Genomic DNA, 23,165 nt, shown 5'->3' with positions numbered 1-23,165 from the left:
AGCCCCCTAAAAAGCCACCCAACCAAACAATAGATGCATTTCGCAAAAGGCCACCATAGACAATCTGCTAGCTATGAACTTTGAAGCACCCATCGGTGTTAAACTTTACATGTGTATCACTCGGGCAAGACCACAACAACTTCCTTGAACAATCTGAAGCTGATAGTAGCAAGCGTGAAGAATCTATCGCAGTCCGCAACTAAAGAAACAATATATTGCAGAATAACCTCAACATACCACTATATTTCCTAGAAAGTAGTGTAGTTCTAGCAACTCCAAAGTCACCAAAGGACAATAGAAAATCGGTACGGCTCCTTATGATTAATCGGGAAACCAACTTAGGTTCGAGGGCAGGAATGGAAAAACGCAGCATCTGCAAGCACACTTAGCCCGGTCCAAACTTCTCTCGCATGGATACAATCACGCAAGCAGTGAGTAGTAGATTGAGCATAATTCGAATACCGAGAACACACATTAGAAGGAGCTAAACGCCGACCATTTCCAAGGGACTTGGTAGGGAAGCAATCATGGAGTAAAACCCATATAAAGAAATTCATTTTCTCTGGAATTTTGAGGTGTCAAAGTTGCATGAAGAAGGATCAGTTATTGTATGATAAACTATTTTTTTTACTGACCTTTGCTTTCTATTTTACTAGCGGAATTACCCGTGCCCTGCACGAGTGACTTTTGTTATTTACAATTTAAATTTCGTGTAATATTATGTTTTGTATCTTTTTAGTAAATATATTTTAACAATTGTTTCAATCTACCATGATTTCTTACTTATTTAAATATGAAAAAAATTAAATATTTTAAATTATAAAACTTAAATTCACTCAAACTTTTGTATATATATTAAATCAGTATTTTAAATTTTTTAATACATGTTTAATTATTAATATTTAATTGATTATTTTTCATATCAATGTTTCTATTTATAATAACTAAGAATAATAATAATATATATTTTGATTCAAAATGTTAATTTCGAAGAGAAATCAATATGTAACTACAAAATGAACCACTTCTAATAAAACTCAAATCAAATCATAGGAAAAAATCACCACATTAAATAAACCAAAATAATAGATAATTTACGAAAATTATTTAGAACCAAAAGCTTCTCTTATTTTTGAATGAAGTCTCACGTGACTATTACTTTTAAGTTTGAACTCGTTTTCCTTTTTTGTCTTTGGCTCTTCGATCATACCTTTGGTAACCACCGCCTACCAGGGACAATGGAGAAAAAATCTATTTTATCAATCCAAGCAGATAAATTGAAGGATTTCCGTCTTTCCCCTTCATGATTTAAAAAGGGGTGAAATAATATATAATGGTGAATACAAAATGGAAGAATGAGTAAATAATAGGATCATGAAATAAGGGTGTTCAGAACCGAACCAAACCAAATAAAACCGCTCAAACCGATCTAAAAAACCGAAAACCAAAAAAACCGATATTTTGTTAATGGCTCGGTTTGGTTTTCAGTTCTCATGTTCAAAATCGAACCGATCCAAACCAAACCGAAAGTATTTCTTTATTTAAATTTTGACATTCATAAATTACCCATTTAACCATACTTATACTGTTTTATTCCATGTATACTCAAACTTTTACAGTAATGTGTTTAACCTTTTTCAAGTTAGGAGACATATGTCTTCTTTTCATTCAGGGAAAGTGAAACCCTCTTGTTCTGCTTCTTTGCCTTTTACTCAAAACAATACGATTGTAAAATTGCTTGATAATCAACTTAGATAGAGTTAATTAGATATTGTCCATGAAATGCAGTAGTGTTACAAATTACAGTCATCTCTTAACAATCATAATATCAGTGCGTACTTAATTCATTTTATACAATATTGATGATAGTGAAAATAATGATATCTTGTCTCTGTAACTTTTACGGTGCTTCTTGTTTTATGATTTTATTTTCTATTTAGTTATTTATTTGAAGATTTTTAGTTTCTTTGAAAAACTGAAATCCAAGTCAATCCAAACTGATAAAAATTGGATCCGATTGGTTCGGATTTGAAAAACAAACGATTGGATGATTAAATTATAAAACTGAAGCGATCGGATTGGATGAATTTTTCCTTTAAAACCGAACCGCGAACACCCCTATAATGAAACATGAAATAAATCATTTTACACAAAAATAAAATGGAGTGATAAGAGGATAATGTAACCAATAATAAACATATAATATTGCGATCATACATTGGTGGTGGAGAATTATAAAATAAAAAATGGAAATAAAACTCTGAAAACAATAAATCAAAATAAGATAAACACAATGCCACAAAGAACAGGTGAAAGAGAATGTTATATATTAAAGAAATAATGTGAGAAATGTCTCAAAAGAGCAAATTAAACAAATTCTAACCAATGTGCATGCATAGCAAAATTAATTATTTTTGCATTAAGATAGAAAGCATTACCTTGCACATGATCGATAAATTATTTTTCTCTATAGTTGTTTCAAATGAAAGAAAAATTGAAGGTGAATGTTCCTTAACATATAATCGAATAACGAATTGAGAAACAGAAAAATAAAAGGGAGGAAAGAGAGGAGTATGGAAAATATGGAAGAAGGTTGAAAATACTTACCATGGAATAGACGAACGGAGAAAAAAATAGGATGAGTTTTTTTCACAAGAAATCCCAAAGATAAGAGGAAGAAGTATATGATGAATAGAAAATGGAGGAAATTGAAAGTCCTTGTTTTGTTGTCGAGGAGGTATGCACAAAATGATGTTGAAATTGTTACTAATGCTATAAATTTAACATGTAATTTTATATCCAAAACCACCCTCATCACCTCCTCGACCACCCTCCATCACTGTCATCACCACTGCCACCACCACCACTCTACTGCCACCACTTGCCACAACCACTGCCACCACCACCGCTACTACCACAAACACCATGAACCCTTCGCAACTGCTACTGTCGTTGTCGTCATTGTCATCGTCATTGCCGCAACCATTGTCCCATAACACTACCATTATCACCACCACCATTACCACCACTTCCACAACCACAAACTTATCCACCTCTGACTTATGTTATATAAAATCTAAAGTTTGTGTATTATTATACTTTTGCAACTTTTCATAATTTTAATTGCACAAATATATAAATACTGTTGATAAGCATAAATATATACATGTTTGTTACAAATATATACACGTATGAAAGAAATGTCTAAAATTGGTTCTTCAAACGCCACCTGAACAAATAGAAGATTTGGATCATCTCATGTGACATGATTTTTTTAAAGCTTAAGCAAAAATTCATTGAAGTATAAAACATACATGGGAGCAATCTCTCCCATGTGAGGTTAGACACAAATAAGAAACAATGTTATTCCAAACACCAAAAACAAAAGAATACATACCCATATATAACCTTAAGCCAATTTAAATCAACTCCTGACAATAAGAAGCCAGCTAGGAATAACAGCCCGTCAAGGATTGTTACCACGAACCAAAAGCAAGTTCCTTACCCAGTTTCAGCATTCAATACAACAACACGCATCCCATCCTTATTAGTCAATGTAATAGATCGATATGATATTAAAATTTAGAAACAAACATGTGAAAAGGGGCAACACAGTAGGTATGGCGGATAGAGAAGAGAGAAGAGGCTTACTTGAGATAGTCGTGAAGAGAAGATCAGAATCTAGAGACGGAGAAGGGGAAAAAATTATGCATCAGAATTGTAGAAGGTTTCAAAAAGACAATGTAACTATAGACTCTTTGAATACACAAAGTAAAAAACGTTGAAAATGTGTTCACTGGTGGAGACAGATATAGTCTTTTGAGTAAGGATTTTAAGATGAATATGAATGAAATTGTTTTTGAAAATGTATCACTGGAAGTGTAGGTCAAAAGTTTGAATTAGTGCTTAATGAGAATTGATTATCATGACTGAATGATTAGTGGGAATTGATGAGATCTCTTTTCTTGGTTGAATTGATGAGTTTATTTGATGATTGAAGAAATTAAAATTTATAGAAATTTATCATAAATGTACAATAAGAAGTTTCCATTTTAAGGAAGATAATTTATATATAGTACAATTTGAGTTTCTAATTATCTTTTTTTTCTGACACATATTGTCTAATTATCATAATTCTAGATTACTGTCTGATTATTTAAAGTTCAATTTTTCATATTTAATAATATTTTAATTTTACTTTAATATTTATTATCAATTGCATAGTGTTAAAAAATTAAGTTATTAGGAAAATATGCATAAAAATTAAATATATACTTTTAGAACCACAAGGGGTGGCACAAGTGGTGAATGTGCATTTCTTTAAGGGATTTTGTCTAGGCATCTAGCCCGTGTTCGATTCCCTATGAGTTAAAAAATAATTACTTTGTGGTCAAGGACATCACCACCATATCCCGAACCAAATTAGTCACGTGGGGTCCCTTTCCCGTGGAGACTGGTGGCCAAAGGACAAAATACACTTTCAGCATTTTTTTAACGTAGCATGTTCTTAATGATATATACTTATCTATTAATTACAATCAATAATATTAATTAAATTTTAAACAATTAATGATCGAAATTCAAATTTTAAATGGAAAATTAATATGATAGTTCTCAACAATATATTTTGATTTTGAATTTGAATTTTAAAATGGTAATTAATTCTATTCATCAATTCTAGGTATTAATTGGAGTCATTAATTACACATATAAGGGATAAAATGTTTAGAAATGATGAATGTCTAAAATGAGAAGTTTTTTAATTTGGAAATTTTAGTCTGATGGTTTCTTACAAAAATATAATATGACACAAATTATAGACATTATATAAGAAATAAAATTAAAATTGTATGATGATAAAAAATGAAAATATTTTCTATAAATTTAAATTTCATAAAGACATAAAATATAGTTTCAACAAAATTTAAATTAAAAAAAATGATGTTGTAAATTAAATAATCAAAATAATTATGAATACTAATTAGTAATATTTAATTTATTGATCAAATTGTGTCATAAAAAAATTATTGATTAAATTGTTTTGAACGTTCAAAAACAGAATATTTCAAAAAAAATAAAATAGAATATTTCAATATGAGATTAATTTCTATGCACTAATCTTTTTCTGATGACCAAAAACACAAAACACATCATTATTTTATTTGAAAAACATTAGTATTAGTATTCAATTGAATGACCTCAGCTACAATATACGTGTTTCAAAGTTTTTAAAAAAAAATCAATACACATATTTCGATATGGTTGTAGGTATATGTGATAAAAAAACATTTTTAAAATCTCTAATTTGTTAAACGTAAAATTAAAAATTTAATTTATAGTTTTTCATTATTTTCGCAATATCTTCAAGTGCATTGTTTAATGTAAAATTGATAATTAATTAAATATATAATTTTCAATTATTTTTGCAATATTTTCAACTTCCAATTATGATTTCATAGGTAATGGTTACATAATAAAAAACTGAAAATATAATTTTGAATTAAATAAGTTGATAATAGATAGGATGAGTCATTATTGTATGTTGTGACAAAAAAGTAGAATGGTTTTTTTTTTTTGAGGGAAAATGGATGAATTTGAGGGTGTCATGTGTCATATGCCTTCTAGAAGAAAACCTTATTTTCATATATATATATAGATTAGCACACAATTGATAACCTAACATTACAAAACAGAATAACAAGCTGTTTCCAAATATATTCTTAGTCCTTTTTTTTCTGAATAATGACCGGTTTCGAAACTTATCATTAGTCCTTGTTTGATGCTGACAACTTTTCATTTGAGGATAGAAATTGACCTTCTTTGTTTCTATTCTCAAACTTTCTAAGTTTAAAAACTACTTCATTTGTTCCTAATTATAAGACCTTAATTATGAACGGAGGGCTATTTCTAATAACAAATTTTAAAACATATTTTTCAGAAGAAGAAAAAAATTGTTTGACTCAGATGTTTATGAAAGCAAAAGACATACAACTTGAAAACTACTAGAACCGTTTTTTTAACCGTTGAGCGGTTTGTGGAAACAATTTATATGAAGCAAAAGTTTTCCTTTTTCTATTTTTGAAAGATAAAGATTGTTTTATAAAACAATAATCAAACAAGTCATATATGTTCGCTTTTCCTCCCAGCTGGACGCGCCTCAAGCTGCTCCTAGGATTGTGTTGTGGGCATTGGGTTTAGATAATTCCGTTGTCTTGAACATTAATGATGGGAGTGTCCGGGGTTCCCCGTCCCGCGGTGGGCTTGGCGGTTGTTTTCGGGGTGATTGTGGCCAGTGGATGGGAGGGTTCTTTGGGTTCGTTGATGACTCTAGAATCTTGTATTTGGAGCTACTGTCTCTCTTCCATGGCCTTTCTCTGGCTTGGGATCGTGGTTATCGGGTGGTGGAATGTCAATCTGACATCATGGATGTTGTACGCTTGGTGAATTCTACCCGTCATCGTGTCCCTATTTGCTTCTCTTGTGTAGGATATCAAGGATTTGCTGAATAGGCCGTGGGTTGTGGTGCTCCGGCACACTCTTAGAGGAGGTAATGCTTGTGCTGATTTTCTTGCTAAGCATGGAGCGGGTCAGTGTGTGGAGCTGGTGGTGATTGAGGAATCGCTGGCGGGGTTAAGCTTGTAGTTGCTGGCAGATGGCTTGGGTGTCGCTTCTGAGGCCTTAGTTTTTTCTTTTCACAAAAAAAAATATGTGCTCGCTTTTCCTAACCTTGATCCCTCTTTCTAATAAACAGATAACGAGTCGACTAATAAAATTAAAGGTGAGAATATTTATATAAAAAAAGAATTAGAGAGAACTTATCTTGTTTAGTGTTATTTTTTAGAGAAACAACCGAAAAGAAAATAAGTTCAATTGTCTATTTAATGAGTTGAGTTTGGAATCAATTGTGATCTGTAAAGTATCAGTTGTGTCTATGTACAGCAATAGAGGAAGCATATTGCGTTAAAGCAACAAGTGGTCTGTGCGCAAGCAACTAGTTGCTATGAAAGAATTTAGATTCAGGATTAGAATAGATTGTTGGAGATGATTGAAAGTCAGACTCCACATATTGAGCATTCTACGTATTAGACAAGCTCTATTACTGTAAAAGAGTGTTCTCTATCCTTTGTAAATACTAAACATAACCTTTTCAGGGCGTTAATAGGGACTTCTGTCACGTACTGCCACTGGGCACTTGCCTTGTTAAAGCTTCTCTATCAGAGTTCGTGATTATGTTGGCGTTTGGCCCAACTTATTTCTAACTTTTAAGTTAAAGTTGGGTCAAACATAAATTTTAAAAAGCTCTAAAATTATAAGTCACTTATTTTTTACAACAGAAAATAGAAATAAGTAATTTTTTAGAAAAAGTTATTGAGAGGAGCTTTTTACTTTTAAGCTAGCTTATATGCACTATTCATATCTGTTCTTCATCCCACATATTTGAGATGGCCTCTTCCATATCTGTTCGAGATGTCGAACCTCCTCATGGTGGCTTCCCCTCTTCGACCAAACTACGATGAGATCTAGGGCCACTCGCCGCCGTGGATGCTGACGACGTCTTCTTCCCCGGCCTACGACCACTTGTTGTATTGAGGTTGGGTATCATGGAGTTTAGGGTTAGCCGATTAGGGTGAGTTTGCGGAGAAAAGAGGAGAAGAAATCAGTGACAGTGCAGGCGTGTAAGACAAAATCGTTGTTCCCTCTAGAAATAAATTAAGCAATATGAGAAAGAGTGTGCAATTTGTAGTTGCTGTATGCGGAGGCTATTAGGGCTGGGGTTTGGTTTTCCTTTGATTTTGCTTCCAATTGCAGTGGTGGTGGCAATTTTACTGTGCTGAATTGTGATATGAAATTCTTCTTTGTGGTGATTTTTATTATATTTGATGAGGTTAAGGAGTCGCACAAATTGCTTGGAAGGAATTTTCTTCCTAATGTGGCTTGATCTCAAACAAATTGGTTGTGGGGGTAAGAACACATGAAGAATAAAATTAATTTTTTGGTTAAAAATATTTTACCAAACACCTTTTAACTTAAAAACATCTTTCAAGCTATAAAAATTGAAAAATCCACAAACAACTTTTTTTTTAAAGCTCTTATTTTTATCTTTAGCTTAAAAGAAACTTTTAAGCTTAAAAAAAGTCAGGTCAAACGCTACCTTAGTGTACATTTAGATTTTATAACAAAACAAAATTTTTACATCAGTGAAATAAGTCCACGAATGACTCCTCTGTCACAGAATTATCATTTAATGTTCATACAAATCTAATTACATTACTCAGATTCTAGAGGAACTAGTTTCTGCTGCTTTCATTTAATAATATTCCTAATGTAATAAAATCATGCTCAGATCACCCAACAAGTAGCTGAAGAAAGTTTTCATTTACTTGTTTAGAAGTTGGGATATTGAATAGAAGTTTCCGCTGCTTTCACCCAACAAATGAATATTCAGATCACATAGAACTCCTAATGAAATGCTGCTTTGATTTTACATTTAAACTAAGTTCACGAGATAAAAGATGAGTAGAATGAATCGTAAATTTGAATAATACAAAACTCCTGTGCTAATAAAAACATCTTAAATGATTGGGAGGGCACGTGTTGTAAAATTCATACCTTTCTTCCCAAAAATGATTTGACAGTGGTTAAGTTCCCCATCCATCAATAGGGAAAGAACTAAAAAGACAAAATAGCCTACAACAAAACTCATCAATACTGCGTATCTCTTTGTTCACAAGTAGAAGGCCACAATCTCCGTCTCTGACTAGTCATCACTGCATTGCCAATCGTCAGTGTTTTCCTTCACTACCATCTCTTCAACTACTTAGAGCTGTTTCTTCTTTTCTAAATTAGATACAGCAACCCGTTGTCGTTTCTTCCAAGCTGGGATCTTACCAGGGAAGGCCCACCTCAATAGTCTCTCCCATGAGAAGCATGCCAGAAACATTAGAAACGCCCAAGTCAATAGTTTATTCCTTAAACCAGCTGGTAATGGCACCAACTTCAACCAGTCATTTAAGTCCCTGAAGATATCAGATGCAATCGCAGTAAAGAAAACAACAGCAGCAAGAAGCGCGTACAAGAACGGTTTGTTTTCAGGAATACTTTGGTTGAAGGGATGACCCATATAGTTCACAGCAAATGTGGCCACCTGAAGCATCATGTTCACCGTGTAGGAAACAGTGTTTACCAGGTTTGGATGAAAATCTGCATCAGGTTCAATGCATTCATCTGGCATGTATTTTTCAGCTTCTTTTACAGATGAAATCAGATAAAAGATGTGGATGGAAAATTGTCCCAAGAGGGAAAGGAGAACATAAGCACAGAAGATGTTGGGGTGGGGGCGTTCAGCTGAGAGAGTAGGAAGAGGGCGTGCGTTTGATATAAAGAGGAAAAATGCAGCAGTGAAGACACCGCTTATCGTGGCTTGTATATCACCTAGCTTGACACCATCCAAATACATAACACTCAACACGTATGCAGTAGCAAGGCAGTTGAGGCCCAGAATTTTAAACATCTGGAGGGTTGTCACCAGGGTACTCCGACCTTGACGAATTATGTCAGTCGTGGGAGCAACAGATGCATGCTTTGCGGTGAATGGAGATGCCATTGAGGCATCACCAAGCTTGACAACAGGTGCACGGCCATCCCCTTCCTCATTAAGCTCATCCATCATCTTCTTAAGCTTCTGTTTTTGCATCTCAACAGCTGCCTGATGACGGTTACCAGATGAATGGCTGGTGGATTTTGAAGTGCCTTCCCCAATTGGGCTAATAATCTTTCCAGATGTTTCCGGTGAAGGCTTAGATTTCTTTTGCTTGCCAGATTTTGAACCTTCTTCTCCCGGTGAATCTGAAGAGGAGTTTCCACTTGGAGTTGGAGGAATTGCATTCAGAAGAGCAACTCCTACGTGGGCCTAAATCAGAGAAGTTAGCCTTGAGTTCTGCAGCATATTCTCTTGGTGAAAGATAAAGCATGAAACTAAACATCTCTATACTAAATGCCAATTTATGATGCAAAACTAACAGCACAGTTTAATACCCGTGATAACAAAATACCATATTTAAATATCACAAAAATGAAAAATTAACTGGAGGCTGATATAACGTGGCTATGTAATTTAAAATGTTGCCAACAGATCATCTTAAGGCAAGAGAACAAATTTATAACAAAATAAAGCATAATCCTTTGGAGTTAGTAAATAAATGTACATTAATATGGTGGGATTTTGGTGGGTATAAAGATTGCAGACTCTTAACAGACTGAAATTTTTTATTTTCCACTGATGACTGATAATTTCAATATTCAGGAAGTAATTTTTTTTTGGCAACCTATCGATAAAGTAATAATTATATTGATTATTAGCAAACACACAATACCTGCTTCAGAGCTCCAACATCATTGGTTCCATCCCCACACATCAAAGTTACCCGTCCAACTGTTTTGTAAGTGGTCATGATAAGCTCCTTTTGCTCGGGAGCAACTCTAGCAAAAACCTGAAACAGAGATTTAACTGTCATTGATGAAGCCAGAACCAGAAACCCAGTTCTAATATTTTAGTCATTTAGCATAGTTCAACACCTTCACATGAGGAATGACTAGAAGATGAGCTTCTGTCTGTTGCAACATCTCAAAGCAGTCACCTCCAACACACAGATCATGAGTCTCTGATAAAGACTCAACCTCTTTTTCACTGAAACCAATTATACCCGTGATCAATCTAGAAATTCAGAAAGTGAAAACAAAATGACAGCAGAGAAGAGTTCGGAAGCATTTGGGAGTAATAACTGCAGCCTGACAATTATGCAGAACAACATAAACACCCTTGCCACAGAACATTAAGAAAGGACTAATAGTGCAAATAATACAATCTCATATTACACAGCCACTTCTCAAAGTTAAAAAGAACAAATACAGAATGTATGATATACACAAGATAGCGAAACCAGAAAAAAAAAATGAAAGTTAAAATTACCTGTAGCGGATGTTCTCAGTCTCATCAGGGGACACCCAGTTATATCCTTCACCATGACCTGCTCGGCCAAGGATTAATATAGGTTTTGATATAATATGAACTTGACTAGCAACATGGCATGCTGTCAAAGCTTGGTCACCAGTAATCATCACCTATCAATTTAGTCCAAAAAGACGCTGATCAGTTAGTTCTTACAAGTACGGATCCCAAAACCCTCCATACCAGCCCCCAGCACACACCCCCCAAAAATGAGGACTAATGACTACCCTGACATAACCACCTCACGAATGATCATATTCCTAATCTTATGATTTCCTTCCCATGCATTATGGAATGCTCATTTCTATGACATTCATCATTTGTTCATGCATGCCAAGCCTTACTCCCAAAGAAAAAAGTTGACCACAGAGATTCTACTATGCCGCTGCTCAGTTCCAAAGTATTTGAATATATTCTGTTATAACCCATCAATATAATTCAAGACTGTCGGTTAGATCCGTGGGGCCACTGGCCAGGATGATTCTCTTGGATTGCCAGAGATGTTACGGAAGCTGACAGGAAAAAAGTTACTAAAAAAGAGAACTTTGGAGATAATGACATTGTTATAGCGAGTCCGAAACTTTAGGGAACTTGGTAGCATAGTGACGGATCATGAAGGAAGATACCGCTCTACTATCACGTTAAAGCCATTAGGTTTTGGAACAGGAAGAAGAAAAGAGAAAGAATAAAGCTTTTGAATTATGATTATGGTTTAATATGATACAAAAGATGCACTAACCCTCATTTATATTATTACTAGACTGTAGATTTCAACCCTAACCAAATATAAAACTAATCATGAAATTAAAACATGGAAACAAATCCCAAGAGAAAATTCAGGTACTCCAAAATAAGATCAAGATGAGATATATCTCATATAATCTAACAATATACACATTAATTAAAAACACTAATAATACCATCAAAAGTGGTGAATTTTCGACAAAAATTTAAAAAATGATTCCTTGATAAGTTAAACTTCAGCTCCAAAAAGTAGAACGACAGAAGCTGTTTTCAATTTATTATTTTATTCCACCTGAAGGCTGGTGCTTTTTAGCCTAAAGAATTTTTTCTGCAACTAAAAGTAAGTACTTTTGTTTTGTTTTTACAAAAGAAGCTAATAGTTAGATACCAAACTTACCAAGTCATGTGAAGATTCTTTCAATTCAGACAAAACAGTGGCTGAATCAGATCTTATGGGACAATTAAATACCTGAAAATACATAATTCCAACTTTCAGTGTCAATTCCATAAGGAGGGAAATTGTCTAAAATTGACTAAGATTAAATGAAAAGGAAGTTGATTGATTACCACAAAACCTGCAAAAGTAAGTCCACTCTCCACTAAGTCCCTGTCCAAGCTTCTAGCTTCACTGACCTTCAAAGCATTTAACAGATAATAAGCAACAAATCGAACAAGCAAATGTCGAAAGTATACAGGACATATATATTATAAACACACTATTAATTAATAATGCAACAAATGGTAGGGGAGGAATGAAACCAAGCATTCTTCGTAAGCAATGAGGAAAATGTAGAGGGAGGGGGTTGCAGTTCTCAGTCTCTTACAATTGAAGTTAGGATTCAAATATCATTGATAATATATGTCACAGGAACTACACAAAAACACAGTTTCTCCACTTTGCATAACTCCAATGACAAGGCAGGAAACTTTTGCAACCATTCTTGTTCCCCTGTGCATAAATGAATATATGGTGGAGAAAGTTCATAAACAACGTGTGTAAAATTCTTACTGTCATGTCAGAAAGAGACTTGTATGCCAGAGCAAGAACACGGGACCCTTGACGTGTGTATTTTTTGTAGGTCTCAATATATGATGGTGGTATATCGATGAGCCTATCTTGTATAATTTCTGGGGCACCCTGAAATAGAAGGTGAAGAATTTCTAAGAGGGAATCAATAAAGGAATCAGAGTAACCCTCCAGTTCCTGCTGCTTATAGCTATTTAAAACATAAAATAGGCATGCATGTAAATGTCCATTGCTGATGAACAATACAAGAGTGACCAAGAAAAAAACAATAAAGGAGAAGAATTTAGAAATCAGAACCTAAGCACTTGTTTGGTTTTGGAAGAAGTTTCCTATTTTTATTTCCTATTTTGACTAATGATTGCATAAATGCCACCTTTATTCACTTAGTCCTCTACAATTTTTTCAAAGATAGAAAATAAAGCAAGCACAAGGTGTTTCACAGAACATAATGTCCACAAAAGCTCTTGGAAAATGAGGAAAGTGCAATGGTCAGGCAACACGAATAGAAATAACAGAAGAATCCCAGTACCCATAAAACAAGTTCATGGAAAAAAAAATAATGGAGATGATAAGTTACACTCTTGGCTAATACCTGATTCATTCAACACTTGGTATATCATGCAGCTGTATGTATTTTCTTAATGAGTGCAGCAATAGAGAGAAAGCGAGAGACAAACAGAAAACTTTTATTAACAAACTAGGTCATACTAATTTTAAATATATACTTATAGACTTATAGGTATATAACTACTGCCAATACATTAAGAATATAATTCAATCCAAAGTAAGCACATGGGCACATGGCTATTTTACAGTCTATTTTCCTCTATCCCTAACAAGAATTTAAATTATTTATTGATCATTTCCTAATATCCAAAATAAAAGCTACAACAGAGTGCCATATTTTGGCAGACTAAATCCCTAAGCAATAGTTTCATTAACCTACAAGTCAAAGTACATAACAACTAAACAAAGTGAGTAAATTAAGCTAACAAAGAAGTAACTTAAATCAGGAAGGATGTGGTGAATAACATGCGTGGCGAAAACTGCATATTTCAACACAGGACAATGAGCAGCCACAAACAAACCTTCACAAAGGCGAAAAATTCTTCCTGAATACGAACAACAACTGCCATTCGTTTTAAGTGAGATGCAAAATGGTACCGCTGAACAATTTGGACGGGATTGCCATTTCCCCTGAAAATTGATTAAAAAAAACGGGATAAAACAAAAACACCATAGAGCGGTAAAAAGTACAAAAAGAGACGGACGGAATAACTAGGTAAAAGAAAGAACTAAAAAAAAGCACTGAAATCAGTAACACAATATATACGTGTGTGTATATATATATTAGAATGTCCCAGAAGTCATATATTCATAGGGTTCTCACTGATAAAGGAGCCTAAATACCAAAGATTTCCATGTCAAATAAGATCTCACATCGCACATGGATGAAAAAGACAATCAATTATTAACGAATCAATAGAGAAGACATACAGAATTAAGATACAAAAACAAGTAGAAATTCATTCACTTACTTTTTGGGAACAGCCTTCTCATCAGATTTATAACTCCAATCAATTCCCTTAAGGGCAGCCTTCTCAAGAGGATCACCAACCTGTGCGATGTTAACGAATTTATAAGAATATGATGTGAACAAACAATAGCAAAGATGAAAGGAGCAAGAATGCAAAGTCCTTCTAGCTCTCAAGCCAGAATCAACCAGATCTACTGGTCAAGCTTGATAGTTATCAAATACAAGTAGAAAGCGTAGAAATTATTTGTAACCTAGGAAAAGTAGGAGTGACAAAGAATAGTGGAAACAAAAGAAAAGATTCCTTTCCAAAGTCCAGAGGTAGAAATCTATCCCTTCCCTGGAAAATTGGCTACCATCATCTACAAAATTGATATAGTATGACATCTAAAAGTAATTTCTAATACATCAATCAATTAAATTGAACAAAAAAAGTTAAATTAACTTGGTAAGATTTGGGGGGGGGGGGACACGCTCTCCGAAAGTGTTTAAAAAAAAATGCGTACTATGTAAGGCAAGTAGTGAAACATTGCTGTTGTAGTTCCAATGAAAAATGTGACACCAACCCCATCCACCCAAAGGTCGAGGCAAGGGTGTCATAGTTTCTTGTCTCACCTTAATAAACAGAAATGGGTAGAAAGTTGAGACTATATAGGGAGACCAAGCTCCCTACAAAGTACAAACAGAGACAGACCGTTGCTAACACAAAGCAAAGGAAAATTATAACCAGAAAGAACAATAGGTTATGATAATATTGATCAGGCCTTGCATCAATTTATGAAGAACTCCTCTTATATCATTTCACAAATGAACATATAGGGGCTATTTCTCATTAAGTTTACCTTACAAAAATCTACAAATAAACAGCAAAATAGAAGATAGATTTTGGAACGAAAAAAAAGGTTTGAAGAAAAATCTTGAACTGTGGCATACTACTTCAGTGTATTCAACACTAACAAGGTTTAAAAACAAGAACTGAATTTAACCACCTTCATTCTTCAGAGAGAGACAGAGTGGCATACCAGCTTATTCTCAACAAATACCAATGCATGGCAAGAAGCCAGAATTTCTACTGTTCGCACAGGCACTCTACTCATATCAGATTCCAAATCTGTAGTTTCTGTCAACCCAACAACTCCAGAAAACTCCTATAAAGTGGAATGAAAAGTTTTAGTAAAAAAATATGGTCTAAAATTATTAATCAATACGATGGCCTGATATAGGCATACCATGTCATCCGATGTAAGTGTCCCAGTCTTGTCAAAACAGCATATATCAACCTACAGGTCAAGGTATGTACAGGAAGGTCAATAGAAGCCTAACAAAGTAAAAGATGTGCAAGAACAGATATGTGGTAGAAGGACTCCAGGTACCTTCCCAGCAAACGGTATTCGAAAAGGTTCAGTGCAAAATATTCCACGGCGAGCAAGTGCAATAAGTGACGTATTAACAGCTATTGATAATTCCATTGGTAACTCAGGTGGTATCACAGAAGTAATAATAAGTGAACAACTTAGTACAAGTTTATACTTGCTCCTTGTGGGATCTTCTAGCCCCTGCAGCATACCATTGATAATTTACTAAATCATATCACAATTTACCACTAACACCAAACAATATCAACGGTAATGATTTATCTGTAGGGAAGCGTTACCTTGATAAGCACATAACCAGCAGCAATTAGAGCAAATACAACCAAGAATAGAATGAACAGTCCACTTTCCCAGCTATTAGCAGTCACCTATATTAGCAAAAGGGAAAGAGTAAAGGAGGGAGAAAATAAATCTGAAACTGAATGCTTTCATTATGATTATTGAGGTTTGTAGGATAACTATACTATGAGTGAGTACAGCAACCTTATTAGCTACCAGCTAGCAGCACAACTAACTATTTAACAGTTTGAACTAACTTAAATAACCCATAAGGTATGAAAAATACACCAGGTACACTGTACCCTATAGTCCAATAACCTACATATAATATGCCAATTCAGAAAGCCGAGGAAAAAATAAATATCATCAAAATGAGGCCAAAATTACATGCTGAGAGGTCTACATCACTTTACCCTTTCTGTAGAGAATAAGATTGTTCGCATCAACTTTCCTTGACTTGTTTCAAATCCCGTTCTCAGGACAACAGCCACGCAGCCACCATCAGGTGTTTTTAGAGGAAAGGTCTGACTCCAAGAAGATTGTTTAAAAGTAAGTATGAGAAGCATGAAGATAGCTAAAGTAAATGAAAATATATGATATCTCAGCCTAAGATAACCTTATCTGGAGTGTGCTGCAATATTTTAGTTCCACCAAATAAAACATGGGTTTTATCTCGCTTTGCTGACAATTTCTCCTCAATCCCCCTACCCATAATAGCAATCTGAAAGGATGGTCATATCCAAATGAGAATCATCCAAGAAAACATCATGGCATAAAAAAAGGCTCCAGTATCAGCAGGCTTGTGTATTTAGATATGCCAGCCCACCATAAGAAAGATTACAGATGTCATATATCAGCCTTATTTATATTTCATGGGAATGAGGGAACCAAGGTAAGGAAGTTAATGAATGCACACATTCAGACATATGATCACATGCACAAGTAAACATGAACATGCCCAAAATGTTAAAATTCTGGAAAGAGCATACTGAGATCAGTTTATAATGTTTATGTAAATCATATAGTCAGTAGAACTATCATTACAGTAGGCATGCAGTAAATAAAGATAGAGGAGGCAAAACATAGGGTGGCACAATCGTAGCTGAGGAATGGACCAAAATTCAAACAAAAAAATTAAGCAAATTGTCTCATCGTATCAATAATATGACTAAACATGTTGCTCAAATTCCTGGGTGAAAATCAAAATCATTACCTTTGGCAGTCATAACAAGTAAACAGCATAGAATAAAATCAAGAGGTACAAAATAAGTAACTACTGCCAACATTATAGTGCAAATTGAGTGAACAGACAAAGAATCATCCACTTGAAGTTTAAATATACATATATAATCCCCTCCCCCACAGAAACAACTCTTTTAAGCAGTGTAGTAAAGATTGTGCGTTTACTCGTGGGATCATGAATCTCTTGACCATACAAGTTTGGCTGCCCTTCTTGATCTAAAGCCCGAAGGGGGTCACTGATTCATTACATGGCTGGATTGAGGTGGGATCATCAGGTATACTCACTGGAACAGTGTGATCAAGAGACTCTAGGACACTTTGAGCAAGACCACAAGTTTCTACCAGGGTCAACAACCAGCAATGACAACCTACAATGACGACAACACCCACACGACCAGCACGGATAATACATGACCGGTGACCACAACCCTTTGACTCAATCTCTATGAATCATAAGACCTCCCTTTTCCCTCCCAGCCGCCCTCAACACCTTTGTTTCTCTCAGCCATCAACCTCTATACCTCTCTCAGTCATCGAAACATCCTTGGATGGCTCGAACTCTACCACTGAAGCTCTTTGTTTATCTCTATTTTTTCTTTGGTTTCTGAAACTTAAGAGTTCAGCTTTGTTCTAGGCCTTCAAATGCATCACTTCTCATCTTTGGCTTCTCTACACTGTCCTATTCCCTTATGCTTTGTTTTCTCTTTTCATACTCACCATCAAATGTAAACTAAATAGTAAGATATTAATAATGTAATAATAATTCTTATTTGATTTTTATTATAAAATTGTAATATTACTAAACTGTATATTTTATAGTGAAATATTTTTTAATATTTTTTGTAAGATGTTATTGTCCATTTCAGTCACTCAATTTTATGATCAGTCTTGGGAAGGATCTCAATTTCGACTTGCCTTTAAGTGTATAGCATATTTGTTTTGACGTTGGCCTTCCGTTTGCAATGAAACACTGCATTTTTCGTTCTGATGTGCTAAACGAGGAAGCAAGGGTCGAGGTTTGTTTTCGTTGAACGTAAACCGACGTAAAAGCCAACATACTCTTAGTGAGTGTGTTTGGTTTCCAGTTGAAAGCACATTCAACTGACATATTTGGCTTTCCAAGACAGTTTTTCCAACTGAACTAAGTTGTTGGATTGAGGAAAAAACGCATTCACATCCAATCCAATGAATAAACAAACACACACTACATTAGCATGTGTTCCAGAAAAGAGAAATACCTTCCATTGAGGAGTAGACTCGCCTGTGAGAATAGCTTCATTTACAATTGCACTTCCAGCTAATATAAGCATGTCTGCAGGTACAGACTTCTCTTCACCATTCTGACCAGAAGAGCGACCTATAGAGACAACATCCCCAGGCAAAAGGTCGGTACCAGAGAGTTTCACCCATCTGTAATCCACACAATATATAAGCAAGCATTAAAACTTTATTCCATTAAAACCAAATAACAGCTTGATAACAGGGAGATAACATACTTGCCACAGCGATGTACCGTTAGGATCTGATTATCAACTCTAACACGTCTTAACTCAGTTAAAGTCTTCAACCGACTTTTTGCCATGGTTGACTCAAACATAAATAGCATAAATAGAGTGAATAAACTATAATACCAATATTCATCCAAACACCAGAGGCCCACACAGAAAACCTGATAATAACATAAACAAGAAGCAGTCAAGAGTTAGCATGAAGATTAAAAGGACAATAGAGAGAAAAAACAACATCAAATAAATACCTGAAATACAAAAAAAGGCTCCATGCAGTGCTCTTTCAATAATTTCTGAAATGTTGGCTGGGGATAATCAAATCTAGAATATCAACAAGAAGAACATTAGAGATCAAAACTAAAACAACACGATGAATGGTCAGAGCTCAAATCAGAAGACACATGAATCGGAGAAAGAGGGGAGGAGGAAATAATCACCAAAAATATCAAAGTAGGGGATTTTATCTAAGACTTATATATAAATGATAAATAATGATGAATAAGCATATAATTCTCACTATAAAAAGACAGTGCAATTTCATTAAAAATTGTGTTCTGAAGGGTAGTAGATGCATATTAAAAATAATAACAATGGTCAATGAAAAAAAACCCACACATTCCGCCCCCATTTCTCAGTAGCCGCAAGAACTTTAGCTTCAGAGCCATGGCCACTACTCTTGAGATAATATCCAAATGTTTCCTTGGTAGGGTAAGAAAGTTTGCAAAAAGTCCCCTTGTCATTTGAATAGACAAAGCATTGTTTTCTAAAATCAAAGTAAATCTCTTCCACATCCAATGTTGATGAACCACCTGCAGACTGCACAAGCAAACAGTTAACCATGGTAGACAACAAAGAAAAATGCTTTAAAAGAAGGAAAGTAAATAAAATTGGTCAAATAAACAAAAGCTGCCGATCTGCTATATATTCCAAATACAATAAAGAAACCCCTCTAAAGTAGCTGCTATCTTAGCACCATGTAGGAGCTTAAAGGATTACATTATCCAATAAAAGAGATGGATTAAAAAAAGAGCCTTGCTAAACAGCACGAAGAAATTTGGAGTGAAGTACACAAAGTGATCATGTGAGAAGTTGACAAGAATAATACATGGTCAATTCAGTTCAATGAGACACTGCCACCTGTGCTTTGTGACTGACTGTGTGCATTGCTTCCTGCCATTAAGCAATGTTCATGAAAAAAAAAATATTGACAAATCTGGCTTTCCTCTCCAAACCATGGGCAACCAGTCAATGCACACATTTAGCACTGCCAAAAAACTCTTATTTACTCCTCTCATAAACTCTAAATTAGCATATGAAGAATTGCCCCAAACTCTCTGGAGTCTGGACAAATACAATATGTATTATAGTCCTGTTAAGTACTCAAGACACGCACACAGAGAAACACAAATGATCAATTCCATTCACGAACTCCACCACTCACCCTCAAATCAAAGAAAAACATACAACCTGAGGGCTACGTCAGACAGCTCACCAGCATATAACTCTATCAGTAACACAACACCCTACCACCCTTCTAATTTTCATTGCACTGAGCAGCAAACATACTATAGTTCACTTACCTAGTTCTACCACACATAAATTCAACACATGTTTTTTCCTCCTCTTAAATCCTCCATCCCAAACCTTTTCATCTTTGGACTAAAAGATTATAAAGCAAAACAGAAATTTGACTACCACAAGACACAATATTCAACAGTTCACCAAACTAATAATTCACATCCTAATACTTCCTCTCTTCACAAACTCTAAAATCCAAACAAGTAAGATGCTTACAATTTTCCGAAAATGGAGCGGCACAACTTCCTTAGAACCACAGAACTTAGCCGGAGTTATCTTGCAAGAATCAGCCTGGTGAATACTCTTAACCTGCAGACAAACCAAACAAAGGTGATCAAATTCTTCATATTACCATAGCCACACCTACACCTACATGCCAATACGTAGAAACACCACAGTACCTTGCTATAATGGGCGAAACATTTGAAATCAACGGACCAACTGGTGAAGAGAAAAACGAGGATGTGAAGAGAAACGAGCGCGCCGAAGACAATCATGGCGTCGACGAAGTCGAGGCTGGGAAGAATCGTCGATGCCCAAGCGGCGTAGATGATGGCGAAAGGCCAGAGGTCTAACCGCCACGGCCATTGCTTCTTCTTGTAGAGATCAACCTTGTCGACCACCTTGCCACCGACGTGAAAACTTGACATCGGAGAATCGCCGGTGCCTGAATGAAGAACCGATCGGAGAAGAAGAAGAAGAAGAAGAAGGAGGAGGAGAATTAGGGTTTGCGAATATCAGATCTGATGAAAAGGAATCGAAAATATCTTTGGTACCTCAGAGAGTGGCTGATTGGGTTGAGACTTGAACGCCCGAGGATTGCGTCTTCGTTTACTACAATTCACTCAGCCTACACTCACCTCTCTCCTTGCTCACACTTGGGAATAAGAATCCTAGTTACTTACACCTTCAACCTTCATATGGGAAACAAGAATCCTACTATCCTAGTAAAGATTTTTATTTTTATGATTCATATACCAAAAACAATTACATATAATGAGATAGGGAATAAAAGAAATAGAAATGAGGGCGTTTCAAAATGAAATGGAAGAGAAAGTGAGGTGCAAACAAATTATAACTCGTTTGAGTGTTAATTTTGGTACCGACCTCATAGATATTCTGATCTCGCACTCAAAATCTAACACATTTATGTTCGTAGGAAACAATTACACACGACATTTAAGATTGCGGAATATAAAGTATATGTTTGGTGGAGATGTATCTTATGAAATTTGCTTATTTTATTCGATAACATAGTTATAAATCATAACGTCTGATTTAATCATAAATAGCTGATGAAACATATGTGGGTGTTATTGTTCGTGATTGTCGTGTGTTTTCTCGTTGTTTTCATTATTTTAATTTATCGTTTGTTAGGAGAACTAGTAATATGGCTGCTGATTATATGACAAATTTGGCACTCTAATCTGAGCGTGTTTGGGTGGAGAACTAGTAATATGGCTGCTGATTATATGGCAAATTCACCACCAAGTTTATCCACTAAAAACAAGTACTCCTTTATAAGACTTGTACTTACAACTTACAAGTATAAGCACAACAATATTTACAAAAGTAGAGAAAAATTCTACTAAATTTCTCCTTAAGAAATGAGTACATAGTAACTACGGGAGCACTAGCTTTCTTATGTTTTTGCTAAGTTTTTTTTATAACCCTATGTTTTTGCTAAGTGTTTAAGATTATAACTATAGGGGGCTTCACAATGAAATAATGAAAGACGTAGACAAAATTGCTCGCGCATATGAAATTAATGAAAATTAATAGTTTTAAATCTTCTTCTTCTTATTTATATAGACCCTTAAAAATATGAATTTTAGGATTAGAGTTTCGTCTTCTTGATCTTCTCTCTAAATTTAATGCATATGGTCATTTGTTGTTTGTGATATCTTGAAAACAACTTGAGTTTGATTTTTGCCAAAAAAATGGTTGAGCAAAATGTAACCTTGACGAAAAGGGAGTATGTGCAACCACAAATGCAGGTTAGGGCTAGTGGGGACAAATGCAGGTTGTATGCTAAGTGTTTGATTATTGTACATGTTTACAATATTTGCATGAGAATCACTATGAAAAGGGGCTAGCTCCTAGCAAAAATATTTCATTTTCCATATCTTTTATCCATTCACACACATGGTTGCAAGTCTTTATTGCCAGGGCCTGCAAGTACTCATCATGCACAAACATGTGAGATACGCAGTGTTATTTTTGAAGGAAATCAATTCCGTGACTGTTATTGATGAATAAACCTCTATTTATACAAATACAAAGTTGACTAATAATAAAGGCTAAATCCTAATTACATGCATAATTACAGAATAATAAATATAAGAATATTCTATTCTATCACACCCCCGCAGTCGAAGCGGGAGGTTCACCGACGCTGAGACTGGAACGAAAATCATCAAAGAGGACCCGAGGAAGGCCCTTAGTAAAAATGTCTGCAATCTGATGACGGGAAGGGACATGAAGGATGCGAGCCTGGCCACGCGCGACCTTTTCCCGAACAAAGTGGATATCCATCTCTATATGTTTGGTACGCTGATGGTGCACTGGATTTCCAGAGAGGTAGATGGCACTAACATTGTCACAGTGGACCAATGTTGCCTGAGAAAGAGGAAAATGAAGCTCGAGAAGTAAATTGCGGATCCAACAGGACTCGGAGACAACATTAGCAACACCCCTGTATTCAGCTTCAGCACTAGAGCGAGAGAGGGTGGGTTGCCGCTTAGACGACCAAGAAATAAGATTGTCACCGAGGAAAACACAGTAGCCAGAAGTAGAGCGTCTGGTGTCAGGACATCCCCCCCAGTCAGCATCCGTATAAGAAACAAGTTTCGCAATAGGGGAGGGATACAAG

At 35.2% G+C, this 23,165-nt stretch overlaps 1 protein-coding gene across 1 annotated transcript; it reads right to left on the bottom strand.

Annotated features, from left to right (window-relative positions):
- Positions 1-8,461: 8,461 nt before the first annotated feature.
- On the bottom strand, positions 8,462-21,229 carry LOC130715531 (probable manganese-transporting ATPase PDR2). Its single transcript, XM_057565646.1, has 22 exons — positions 21,070-21,229; positions 20,695-20,960; positions 20,510-20,602; positions 19,329-19,531; positions 18,964-19,036; positions 18,704-18,876; positions 18,446-18,617; positions 16,582-16,686; positions 16,379-16,489; positions 15,968-16,054; positions 15,687-15,869; positions 15,543-15,593; positions 15,336-15,461; positions 14,318-14,397; positions 13,868-13,976; positions 12,762-12,890; positions 12,320-12,385; positions 12,150-12,221; positions 10,970-11,121; positions 10,576-10,687; positions 10,374-10,490; positions 8,462-9,910 (listed from the first exon to the last, which is right to left on the bottom strand). The coding sequence occupies exons 2-22, from the start codon at positions 20,941-20,943 to the stop codon at positions 8,819-8,821; spliced, it is 3,555 nt and encodes a 1,184-aa protein (XP_057421629.1). The 5' UTR covers positions 20,944-20,960; positions 21,070-21,229; the 3' UTR covers positions 8,462-8,818.
- Positions 21,230-23,165: the final 1,936 nt, after the last annotated feature.

Source organism: Lotus japonicus, chromosome 1 (assembly GCF_012489685.1).
Source record: "Lotus japonicus ecotype B-129 chromosome 1, LjGifu_v1.2".
NCBI lineage: Eukaryota > Viridiplantae > Streptophyta > Magnoliopsida > Fabales > Fabaceae > Lotus > Lotus japonicus.
The sequence above is the reverse complement of the archived record's forward strand: the minus strand, read 5'-3'. Positions and strand labels throughout refer to the sequence as shown.

Coding starts and splice junctions, on each gene's coding strand:
- LOC130715531 (XM_057565646.1), bottom strand. CDS start 20,943: ATGTCAAGTTTTCACGTCGGTGGCAAGGTGGTCGACAAGGTTGATCTC. Junction 20,603..20,694: donor GTTTCGCCCATTATAGCAAG/GTACTGTGGTGT, acceptor GTTTGTCTGCAG/GTTAAGAGTATTCACCAGGC. Junction 16,490..16,581: donor TGCAGCACACTCCAGATAAG/GTTATCTTAGGC, acceptor TCTTGGAGTCAG/ACCTTTCCTCTAAAAACACC.